The sequence below is a fragment of the Delphinapterus leucas genome, chromosome 18, assembly GCF_059928025.1.
Source record: "Delphinapterus leucas isolate spDelLeu-1000000601 "Yukka" chromosome 18, BTC_Dleu_Yukka2, whole genome shotgun sequence".
Lineage (NCBI taxonomy): Eukaryota > Metazoa > Chordata > Mammalia > Artiodactyla > Monodontidae > Delphinapterus > Delphinapterus leucas.
The window spans coordinates 693,944-706,298 of record NC_143146.1 but is presented as its reverse complement, the minus strand read 5'-3'; the positions used below and the strand labels follow the sequence as shown (position 1 = coordinate 706,298).

At 57.0% G+C, this 12,355-nt stretch overlaps 1 protein-coding gene across 2 annotated transcripts in view; it reads right to left on the bottom strand.

The window, feature by feature from the left end:
* Positions 1-4,852, bottom strand: part of RASA3 (RAS p21 protein activator 3) — an 89,234-nt gene extending 84,382 nt beyond the window's left edge. The window contains exon 1 of one of the 2 annotated variants that reach the window (XM_022576682.2): positions 4,708-4,852. In XM_022576682.2, coding sequence (XP_022432390.1) covers positions 4,708-4,762 — 55 coding nt within the window. In that variant the 5' untranslated portion in view covers positions 4,763-4,852. The remainder of the gene's footprint in view (positions 1-4,707) is intronic. The other variant, XM_022576681.2, reaches the window with a different exon arrangement.
* Positions 4,853-12,355: the final 7,503 nt, after the last annotated feature.

Here is a 12,355-nt window from a genome sequence, read left to right as displayed (position 1 = left end):
GCGTGCCCGGGGCTCCGTGGGCTGCAGGTGGCCCCGTTCTAGGGGTCGCCTCTGGATCTCGTGCCCTGTTCAATTGCACCTTCACGAGTTCTGTCCCCTCCAGCTTCCGGCCAGCACCTGCACTAGGGGCCGTGTGCGCACGCCCTGGTCCTCCCACAGGCGCCAGTGGCCCGGGCCCTCCCCTCAGGGGCACCGGTAGCCCCTCCTGTCCATGCGCGTTACCGGGCAGGAGGCAGCACGCGAGGCGAGCTCCCGCCCCCTGCAGGCCAAGACCCTGGGCACGTGACTCCACGCGGGCTTGTGAGAGCTTAGGTGCAATGAGAGAAGGCGCACGCCAGACCCTTAAGTCTGCACCCTCCCCACCTCACACGTCAGCACACGCCACTGCCCGGAGGAGCCCAGATCCGCGGGCTGCGGCCAGGTGGCCGACCTCGCGGCCCCGTGGGCGGCGCCAGTCTGCACACCGGTCCTCAGGGGCCAAAAATAGCCCCCGAGCTGCGCTCCCAGGTTAATAGAGTATCCAGGCTAATTTTAGCATCAGAGAGCTCCGGAGAACACGCAGCCCCTGATGCCAAGAACCGTGCGTGGCCGGCGCAGCTCCCCGCTCCCCGACTCACGCGCAGCCTTGCGCAGACGTCGGCCATCGTGTGCACAGAACGTGTCCTCTAACGGAGCCTGTGACGCCCAGCTGCTGACAACCACTGCCACTTATAAGCTGGACCACCCCGCCTGAGCCTTACAGACCCCGGAACTGGCGCGCCACTGCTTCCCACATTGGACATTGGGTTAAAAAAATCACACTCTCGGCAGCGTGGCCCTAGAACCCTGAGCTCCCAGCCCCTGTGGTCTGGGGCTTCTTCTCCAGGCCGCCCAGGGGCCCTCCCTGCTCCCCGCTTCCCTGACCTGAGGGGCCTCCTGCGTCTGTGGGGGGGTGACGTTTGGGGGGCAGACGGGCCAACAGCCAGCTGCTGCGTGGCCACGTCTGGCTGAATGGGGGCACGTCGCTTCCCCTGTGCTCGCGCTGCACCCAGACCGCCCTGGCCCTTCTTGGTGACGGGTTCTAATCTGAATGAGAAGGGACAGGAGTGGGTGCTTTGAGCCCGGGGAGAGCAGGGGGGCCGCTGCTCTGGGTCCAAGAAGGAAGGTCTGCCCTGTGGCCTCGCCACGCATCCCCAAGCTGCCCTCGAACCTGACAACGACGAGACCCACTCACAGCCCAAGAGGGCTTTTCTCACCCTCAAGGGCAAGGCCAGGATTTTCTCTTTTTTTAGCTTGAGAGAAATACCTTTGTACATTGCTCTTAATTGGACATATTTATCAAGACGACACTTTTAAAAACAGGGAGTAACTATCATGGAAAAGGGAAATATCACCGGAAAGTAAAGCTACATTGCAAGGCCTACAGGAGTGCTGAGTCCAAAACGACCCTGCTGGGCAGAGGTGCTCTGGCCGGGAGTCTTCACCCGTCGCCGCCTACAAACCTTCGCGTTGCTTCCCTTCCAGGGCTGAAGGCCTGACTCATGGAAAGCCAGAGGAGCACACTTCCTCAAGCAGCCTCACAGGAAGTGTGTTCAGTCTTACGTGACACGAGATACTGCTGTTACCAAAGATAGACCGCGGGTAAGATTTTCAAGTGTGCAGCAGAACGGCCCAAAATAACTGCGAGATTTAAGTGGGGAAAGACACAAGCTCTTCAGGACGAGGAGTTGAAATGGTTACAATAAAAATACCCCACTTTTATTTGCGAAAGGTGGAAGGAAGAAGGAGAAGAGGGAGAAAAGGAAGAGATTCTTCTCATTTTCCCCAGCGTTAGCCTCTCAGTGACCACGTACTACCACCACACGTTCCAGACTTTCTAAGGACTTAACGGCCAAGGCCCCCCCACTAAAAACTCTTCAGCCCCCCAAAATGTTCCGCCTTTCCCCTCAGCAACAGGAATGGTGACACTGCTGAGGGTATAACTGGAGGGAGAATTTCTCTCTGTCTCTTTCTGGGATGAGGGGCTCCCACCGGATGCTGCAGACAATGACTGCTGGCATTTCGCAAATGGAAAAACGAGGCCATGAAAGGGGGGCGGGGTGGGGGGCGCCTGCCCTGGGTCTTCCAGCCGGCAGGCCAACAGGCCACCAGCAGACACGGGCACGCTGCCAGCCGCCCGGAGACAGGGCTCAGCGTGAATGGCCAGCCAGCCAGGGTCTCCCGGAACAAGGAGGCGAGCAGGCCTGTGATTCCTGCACAGCCGCCCCTCCTCCAGGTCATCTCTGGTGTCCTTCCTCGTCATTGTACCTTCACGGCTGGGGCACTCAGGCAAGTCAGAGTCAAGACTGGCCACAGCAGAGGACTAAGGAGAGAAACGGAGAGCTCGGGGCACCACCCACCAGGCCCTGTCTACTCACAGCGGAACAAGATGAAGCCCCAGGCCAGTCCCCACAGCTCACCTCTGGGGCCGGCCCCGGCTCTAAGTCGGCAGCACAGCCCAGGACACCTCTTTGCTCCAATGCCTGTGCTGTGCGCAGGCCCTTGCTCCCTGCAAGCCCCAGCAACCAGGGTGGGACACAGATGTCTCCCTCCTGCAGCCCCGAGCTGCAGGCGAAGACCCTTGGAGAGGGGAGAAGACAGGGGCTTCTGAGAGCTGGAGCCGCGTCCAGGGAGATGGACCACTGCGCACAGACGTTTCTGCTCATCCGCTCTGCCACAGCCCCCAGACGTGGGGGCGGGGCTCCAAAGGTTCCAATAATACCCCGTGCCCACGTGGAGTTAGGCCAGCAGACGTTCAGCCGCTGCACTAGCCCTCGGCTGAGCTGGGCATTTCTCTCACTTGCTTAAACTGAAGCACAAAAGAGGGAAAGCCTAACCGAGCAGCATCTTCAAAGCCCTTCCTTCCACACGTGGCCCCTGTGTGTGAGGTCCAGAACCTCCCATGAGGGCGCCCCGCCAGGCCAGCAGATCTCCTTGGTGCCATTCTCGAAGAAGTCAATCCGCTCTGCTTAACAGACCCCCGTTCCAGAACCCTCCTGAGTCGAGTCCAGGCTGGCCGTGCGGGGCCTGAGCCCCGAAGTCCCCAGGCCCCTTCCTGCCTGCTGCACCCAGAAGCCGGGCCCAGGCCTCACAGCCGTGGCCCACCCCTTCCTGTACCCTGATTAAGGAAACACCTCAAGGCTTCTGGGTTGGCAGCCCCCTCATGCTCACTGGACCCTGGCACTGAGAGGCACTTTCCCTGCCCACTTCAGGTGGAGTGCCATGTTGAACCTCTCAGCAGAAAGGGACAGCAGATTTCAACCAAGTAAACAAGAGAAACCCTCTCCAGGCAGGCTCCTCGAGGCTGAAGTGCGACCACATCCTATCTGCAGCGCTTCTGAGCCAAACATCAACAGCGTCTCAGCGATGATCCATAAACCAAAATAAAGCGGACAGGAAACAACACGCTGATTTGGGGTAGCTGGAATCCCTAAGCAGCATCGAATGTCGCCAGCAGCTGACACTCCAGCAGTCACTGGGCGTCTGGCTTGGTTCCCGGAGCCCCTTTTTCACATGGGAATGTGGAGGACCCAGGCACTCAGTGGGCAAGAAGGGCCCCGAGGACGGGCAACACACCAGGGTCTCAGCAGCCCTCTCCAAGGGGAGCTGTCCTCTCAGCTGGCACATTTATGGCATTAATGTGCAACAGTCACTCCAGGAACCGATCTTGTTTCGGGGGGAAGAAACTTGCACATCACCCTCCCAAGTTAAAACCGAACTGGGAAAAAGCAAGTCTCTCCAGATAAACCCAGGAAGTCCTGATACAGCCTTCCAGCCCACTCCAGAATCTGCACTTCCCTCCCCCAGCTCTTGGGTCCAGTGAGAAAGGCAGACTGCTCTGGGGACACGACCTGAATGGCAGGCCCTGGTGGCCAAAAGCTCCCGCAGCCAGTTCTCAATGGAAGGGGGAGGGGTGGCTCTTGTGGCGACCTGCCCGGAGGGAGCCCTGGGCCAGAGCGTTCCACAGAGTCACAGGCAGACACACACACACACAAACACGCAAGAACACACACATGCCCACACGTCCACCTACACAGTCGCGTGCACACCCAGGCTCCATTCAGCCGCCCGCTCGGCCCCTCGCCCCTGGGGGAATGTGAAAGAGCTTCCACGTCCCCAGCGAAGGAAGGGTCTGGGTATCGCACTCAGCGAGGCTCGGAACCCCGGGGTTGGTGTTTTTGGCACCTGAAATGCACTCGTCCGGAGAGCACCCGCGCGCGCGCTCATGCACACGCAGATACACACTCCCAGCGGGGACCAGACCCAAGACCGGCACCGCACCTCCCTCTGCTGCAGGCGACCCCACCTCCGGGGACCTGGGGCCGCTAGTGGCGTGAAGCCAGCGCAGGGAGCTGCGTCCCCCGGAGCCGCCAGCCCGGCTCGGCCCAGTCCGTCCTTGGGGGAGGTGGGGAGAGGGCAGCGGTCGGGCATCTCCTGGAGATGGGGAAGGAGCCACGGCCCATCATCTCCCTGTGATGGGGAGGGGGCCGAGGCCCGCGGCCTCCGGGGTGGTGGGGAGGGGCCGCGGCTGGGGATCTCCAGGGGGTGGGGAGGGGCCGCAACCGGGGAGCACACATGGCCAGAAGGCGTCAGGGCCTTGGCCCCAAGGGAAGGGGTCGGGGGCCTGGGGGCGCCCGCCGCGAGCCCCCTCGAAGACCCCGCCGCCCCCGCCAGCTCCCGGGAGCTCACCGATCTTGATCTTCACGCTCTGGAAAACCCGGAGCCCCTCTTCCTCCACCGCCATGCTGGGTCTGCCCGGAATTCGCGCGCCGAACCCCGCGGAGCAGCAGAGCCCGAGCGGCGGCGCAGTCCCGGAGCTCTGCGCCCTACCCCGTGCCCGCGCGTCCGCTGCACCTCCACCTCCGGCTCCGCCCACACGCCCGCTCATTGGCCGAGGACGCGGGTGGGGGCGGGGAGGCTCCGCCCACGGCCCTGCCCAGTTCCCGACTGTCCAAGGCCCGCAGAGGGGCGGGAGCGGTACGGTTCCGCCAACAGCGCGTCCCCAACTGCCCATTGGCTGAGGGCTAGGAGGCGGGAGCAAGACGGCTCCGCCCACATCCCAAGGCCCGCAGCGGGGCGGGGTTGGCCTCCGAGGAGGCATCGAAGGGACCCGGAGGGGGCGTCTCGCCCCACGGGGAGGATCCGGCCGGGAGTGCCGGTGTACCTAGTCGGGCGGCGGGGGCGACCGGGCGAGATTTGCTGGGGGGGGCGACCGGGCTAGGGTTGGTGGTGGTGGGGACCAGGCGGGGGCGGTGGAACCTGCCCGGGAGGCTTGGGAGGGGGGCACATGCACAGGGTTTTAAGAAACTCAGACCTACGGGTATCAAAGGAAAAGAATTCCCTGGCCCAGCTCAGCCCCCTCAGAGTAGGGGCTGCCGGCCACCTGGGGTCAGGGGTAGTGCGCAGTCGGGGTGAGATCCTGATCAGGCTCCAAAGCTGCCCAGTCCCTCACGCTGCCCTCCTGCCCCTCCGCTGTCCCCGGGCCTCCCTCGGGCCACCCTGGCTCCTAGCTTCTCACACAGGCCAAGTGCACTCTTGTCTGCCCTTGCTGACCCGCAGGCCACCAACCTCAGCTCATTTTCTGTGTCTCCTGATTTCCTGTCCACTTCCTACTCCTCTGGCTTCATAGCGCCAACACCACACTCTCTCTCTCTCTCTCTCTCTCTCTCTCTCTCTCTCTCTCTCTCACACACACACACACACACACACACACACACACACACCATGTGTAGACCAGACTACAAGCTTAATAAAGAGAAAGGCCTGTTCTTTTCATTGCTTTACCTCACTTCCTAAAAAAAAATGCTTAGGTACATGTTAAAAAAGATTAATGACCCTTCTTCACCCAGACTACCTGCGCCTCCTTCCAGGTCCTCAGTCCTCTGCTTGAGTTTATCTTCTCAAGACCTTCATAGGAGGTGTTTACTCAGGTTTAACATGGAGGGTAGGAAAGCAGCCAGTTAGAGCTGCTGTCTCCAAGCCTGGACCTCAGGCGGCTTCTGTAGCGAGTGCTGTCATCCCTCTGCATGACCAAGGCTTTGCCTCCATCAACATAACTGAAAAGCACCCCCAGCTCCCGCGCTTCTCAGAGGATCGGCCGGAGCCCCGGTAGCAGCAGCCTTGTCAAGCTGCTTCTCTGTCCAGCCCACCTTCCCTCACACCCTCACAGGACTTCCCTTCTGAGAACACTGCCAATAAAGGCCCGCACACAGACGTCTCTTCGGAGTCTGTTTCCAGAGGAACCCGGCGTAAGATGGTTGGGGCCAGGAGTGTTCTAGGGGCAGCCTCTGTGATGGGGTTTGAGAGCAGGACACCCGCTGTTGGACGCAGCAGTGCTGAGCGTGGGGGGCACACAGTGGGGTGCAGCGTCTCAGGCATGGGGAGGCTGGGAAGCAGGAATCACCTCAACTTTGGAATCAGGTGGTTCTTGCTGAGGGCAAGGCAGTGAAAAGATCACCCATTTAAAGAAAAGTGTGACAAAAAGGTTTTCTTGCTACCATATAAAGACAGCCTCATCTCCTACCCCAGAGAACCAAAACAGGTGCAGATCAGAGCGAGAACTTAATCATGAAGGTAGTGGTGCTCCAGGGCTGCCTGCAGGCTCAACCCAAGGAAGGTTGCTGTAACCCTGCAGCTTGGGGGAGCATCATCTGAATTAATGCACTCAAAACCTTGACTCCCAGCTTTCCGTAAACCTTCTGGACCGGAAGAGGTGTCCCCCTTCCCCTGTGCTTGGAGATGATTGCGGGACGGTACCAGCACTGTGTCCAGCTCCACTCCCAGCCAGGGAAGCGCTGGGTCTGCAAACAGACCCGGGAGGAATGCCAGTGGGAGTGGGTGAGCAAAGGCAGAAGCAGAGCCAGAGAATGCTGGACCCAGGAGAGGCAGCACGCAAGGGGGACCAGGTTAGAGTTCACTGGTATGGCATCATTCAACCACGATGCAGGATTTGGCACACTGGCCAGGACCCCAGGCCCCTAGTATGGCTTTTGAAAGCTTGTAAAAAGCATCATCCCACACTAAGTGAAGTGCAGACAGCGAGGAAGGCATCCCAGTGCTTAGAGATGGCACGGGAGAGTAAATAAGCTCCACGAGACCAGGAAACCTAGTCAGTGCCTAGGATGACGAACGTGCCAGAGAGAGCTCAACCGCGGCTGGACATGCAGGACTGGGCCGCGGGTGGAGACGCTGTCACAGGGAGCGTGGGGCCCCCTAAGAGCGTGAGGATGATGGGGTGGTGACATGATGGAGGCCAGAGGTGACACTTAACATCAGAAGCCAGGCAGGGGCAGTTATCGTGCAGCAAGGCTGCAGCGGCAGCCCCGGCGCCCTGACCTGCAGAGGCTGTAGTGATGGTCAGTCGAGCACAGTGTCAGGGCAGGACGGAGAGCCGGCCAGCAGCGGTATAACTCAGTTTATGCTGCCTAAGGAAATCGTACACGGGGCTCGGGGGTGCTGAAGAAAGTTGCTTCAATAAAACGTCACAGCCCTTTACCCAGTTTCCAGGCGGGAGCCAGTTCTCAGCCCTGGAGCCTGCTGACTGGAGGAGAGGACCCGGCTGCACGTGTTGACAGTGAGGATGCCCCTGGGATGACCCCAGAGGGGCCTGTGGCCATTTACTCATGTAATTCCACATGGAAAGGGAAACACCTAGACGTTTGAAGGGCTGCTGGGCTGAGGTCTGAGTCGAGGGCTCGTCACACCCCGGTTAAAGCAAAACTTGTGAGGTCCAAGAAACACATGGAACTCTGCTAGGAGCGGCTCACAGGGAACCCCCAAGTGATCATTTCTCCTTGCACCACAGGTAAGGGACCGGTAGGGATGCATGTGACAGTTGTCAAAACACCCACCTTGGTTCCTTGGTATGTGGGTTAACAGCCATACCAGCAGGGAAGGCTCAAAAGCAATGACGCATCCTGGAGGAACCATGGAGATCAAGACCTCCCTTAAAGACCTAAAGGATCATATAATTCGCCAGTCTCATGTCTGATGCCGGATAGGTTCTAGAGGATGACACTGAACCACCAAAAACTCAACCACACAGTAGCCCCCATTGCAGCTGCCACACCAGAGGTGGTGCCACTTCCAGGCCACATCAGCATGGCCTCTGATCTGTGGCATATGGCCATGGAACTGGGAAATGCCCTCTGCTCCATCCCGAATAAGGAGGAGAATCAGAAGCCGTTTACATCACATGGCATAGACTCTAGCACACACTTGGAATCTCACTGCACCCTTAGGCTTTCCTGCCCTCTGTTATAATACAGCCCAAAGAGACTTGGACAGTCTGGACAGTCTGCAGAGCATCAGTCTGGTTTGCCGTATCGATGACATCATTTTAATCAGACCAAATGAGCACGAGGTTGGCAGCTCATCAGAGGGTTTGATAAGACGCGTGTGCTCAGAGGGTAGGAAATAAGTTTATGAGGATGCGGGGCCACACATCAGTGGGGCCAGATGTGGGTGAGCACCTCGTTTCCCCCCATGCAACACGGAGACCCACACAGCACCCTTCCTCTGTTCCTTCCCTAAGAAGACTCACCTCCATAGCCCTGTGCGGGCACCATGCCTTCTTAAATCTGTGCTCTGCCCAAAGGGACTGATCCTTCTTTTCTAAATTAGAATCTGTTCCCTTAGAGTTGTGATTATAAGAGATAGGAAGATACTGAGGGATTAAAGGAAAAGGTGATGACTCATAGAAAGCGTCTATACTCTCTTTGTTTATAACTCGCTGTTGTCTTTTTCTCTCTGATAGAGTCCTCTTCTGCAACCCCCCCAAAGAATATTTATTGAGAAGTGTCAATCTATCAACCAGTGGGTATTTATGTATTGGCTAAAACAGCATAATTAGATAGTTTATTATTCATATCTGCTCAGTCTACTTCCAAAGGATTTGAAGTGACATAAAATAAATGACCAGCATACAATGAACTTTGAAGGAAGAAATTATTGTATCAAACACCTGCAGCGAAAACAGCTACTGCAATGAATGTAGAGCTCAGCTCTGAGTTTCCTGATAGTCAAGGTGAAAAGGGAAATATGGAAACATGTTTCCATATTTCCATATATGTTATATATTACTTCATAAAAGGAAGTGTATCCATTTTTTCAGAAAAGAATATTTTGGCCAACTAAGCAATAGGAGGAATTTTTTAGACAAATTTTTTCATATGGATATTCAACAAGTCAGGGAAGGATTTTTCCATCTCAAATGACTGACCTTTGCGGCTCTGCTCACAACACTGCCTGGCACATGGTAAAAGTCCAACTAATATTCTCTGAATGAACATAGTGGTTTCTCCTACTGTCACATGGAAAAGTTGGGAACGTAACGTCCAATCCCAATTCTCTGATAGTTTGCTCAGGCCCTTAGGAGTCAAGGAATGTGGCTCTGGTGACCTGAGAGTCTAGGAGAGAAAGCATTTGGAGAATCCAGAGAGATGAGTAATAACACCCTCAAATAAGCTTTCTCCAATATTTGTCGTTTGGGCCACACTGGGGAGAAAAGCCATAGAGGGGAGACGCCTGCACTGAAGTTGCACTGAAGGGGATGCTGCACTGAAGCATCCCTGTTGGATGCTCGAAGCCCAGATGCTCTGTGCTGCTGGTGGAAAGGAGGCCCGGCTCGGCCTGCCTACAAGGAGACAGCGCCAGAGCCACTGCCAGCACCAGGAGCTCCTCCTGGGATGGGCTGGGGGGTGCGGGGAGTAGGCACCACGCCGCCTCCCTCCTGGCAGCTCGCCGAGGGACCGGGTGCCTAGGAAGTGAGCGCACCTGGTTGGAAGCTGGGAAAAGCCACCGTGTAGCTTCATCTCTCTCTTCTCCATCGAAGGCGACTGGGAGGCCTCGCTTTAAAATTCAGAGCTAAGTGGACCCCTGAGTCCCTGTGGAGAGGCAGCTGCCCTGGAACCGTCTTGATGAACAAACGTGAGAAATGGCTCCTGTTGTGTAAAGCCAACGAGATGTAGGGATCACTGGCCCAGCCCACGCCTGGCCCGGCCTCACTAACAGGAACCCTAACCGTTGATGTGCGACACCATTGATTCATATCAGTATACCTGTCAGGTTGAGTTAATAGTGAAATATAACCCCAGGTACCTAATGATTCACCTGTTGAATACACTTGTATAATGCCTTGATCGCTTATTATCAAGAACATTTGCTCAAAATATCTACGTTTTTATCATAGTAAAGTTTAACTTGTTATTTTTGACCATAATTAGCCAAATATCAAGTAGTTCCTTGAAGACACCCCTGAAATCAGCAATTAACTAGCCTCCAAGTCTTGCCTTCTTAGCTATGGACGGATGGTGTGTGTTTTTTCTTCTAAAATCTCCATCGAAGGATCCCAGAAGCTAAAAGGAGCGGAGGAGGTAACTGATCCCCACCACGGGAGATGGGGATTTGCTGTCAGTCAGTCCTCACAACAGAATCACAACACAAGCTGCAAAGGAGAAAACCCAGGAGCTCTGACCACAGACACTTCCTGTCCAGGGAGTCAGGCTCCAGAGACCCAGCGACAAAGGAAGCCACGGTGGCAAACTGCTTGGCAGGTTGTTACAACCGCGCAACAGATTTTATCAATGGCCAGTAGGAGCTGCTGCTTTTGTGAAACATTAGGTTGGGAGATGTAACGTAATAGTAAAGAAACTGGAAAAGGGCAAAATGATACCTGTGCGCCCACCATTACATTGTATTTCCTTCAAGGTTTTATTAATATTTATAGACAATCTTGCACAGTGGCCGGACAAGGTGTTTGAATGAGTATGTACTCTTGTTTAGCGATTCGTTTACTGAGCACGGGGCACATGTCCAGAAGCCGCGAGACCCCGTGGGAAGAGCAGGAAATCACTGTCTACCCCGCGGCGTGCAGTTAGTTCCACCTGGAATGGTGCAGGGAAATAAACAGAGGAGACAACCCCAGAAGCTGACGTGGTCTCGAAGCTATGAACACAGTGGCAGCACTGAGGAAGAATGGAAAGACCATTTCTTTCTTTTTTGTTGTTACGTCTTTATTGGAGTATAATTGCTTTGCAATTGTGGGAAAGCCCATTTCTGAGGTTGTGCTGACTCTGGGGATGGGGGAGCTGCCTCGGGATGGCCCGGCCGGGACTGCCCCTCACCCCTTCACGGGAGCTGTGTGGCCATCACTCCCTGAAGGAGGGAGTGGGCGGTGGCAGCCGGCCAGACTGTACAAGCACAGCACCTGGGGGTGTGAACACGTGGCAATCAACTTTGAGTGTGAAAGTGACGGGCTGACACTGCTTTTACTACAGACGTAGCCCACGACACCCCACTTAAATTACCTCTCTTCCTTCCACATGGTTTGAGGTGAACAGAAGTCTTCCCCCCGATTGTTTCTAAGTTTCTTGGCCTGTGAAATGGGCCAGCAGCAGTGCCCACCCACCCGGCTGCCGTGGGGCCCATGTGCTGCTGTGCGGCGCTCAGCACCCTGGCCGGCTCGGCGGTTTCATTATCCCCAGGGTGAGGCAGGGTGCTTTCCCCTCGCCCCCCCCAGCGCCCAGGAGACACTGGCTGTCCTGCAGCACCTGCGCCGGGCCTGGGAGACGCTGGGGGGTGGGCGACGGCGACTCTGCCCTGGGACCTTGGGATGCAGTCCCCGCAGGTCCCTCCAGAGCTCTACCTCCTCCCAAGAGTCAGTCCCCCCCGCCCGCCCCCGGTGAGCCTGTAGCCAGTGCAGAGGGAGGCCTTACGCTCTCCCCAGACCCTCCACCTGGAGGAAGAAAGTCTCCTTCGAAAGACAGGACGCTCACAAAACCACGCTGTTCACTGACGCCGCAAACCAGAGGCAACCTCCACCCACCCTTCCGCAGGTAGGAGCCGAAGCCGACTCTGCTCTGCAACAGAAAGGAACGGACGACTGACGCAGTAACCCCGGCGACCTCGAGGCCGAGGAGAGCCTGCCGTGCTCATGCGTGATGCCACTTACACAACTTCTTTTCTTTCTTCTTTTTTTTGGCCGCGAGGCTTGCGGGATCTCAGTTCCCCGACCGGGGATTGAACCTGGGCCCTGGCAGTGAGAGTCTGGAATCCTAACCACTAGGCCATCAGGAACTTCCTACACAAATTTCGTAGAATGACAAACTGCAGAGACGGGGAAGGGACAGTGGGGGTCAGGACCCAGGGAAGGGGGAGGCGACGGCTGCGGACGTAACAAGGCAGCAGGAGGGACCCCGTGGGGTGGACGTGTTCTGTGCCCTGACAGTGGTGGTGGCCACACGCGTGTGCACGTCACAGAATCACACAGATCTACACACACGCATGCGCGCGTGCTTGTGCCCCAGTGCACCCCGAGCGGGCAGCGGGCTGTATCTCT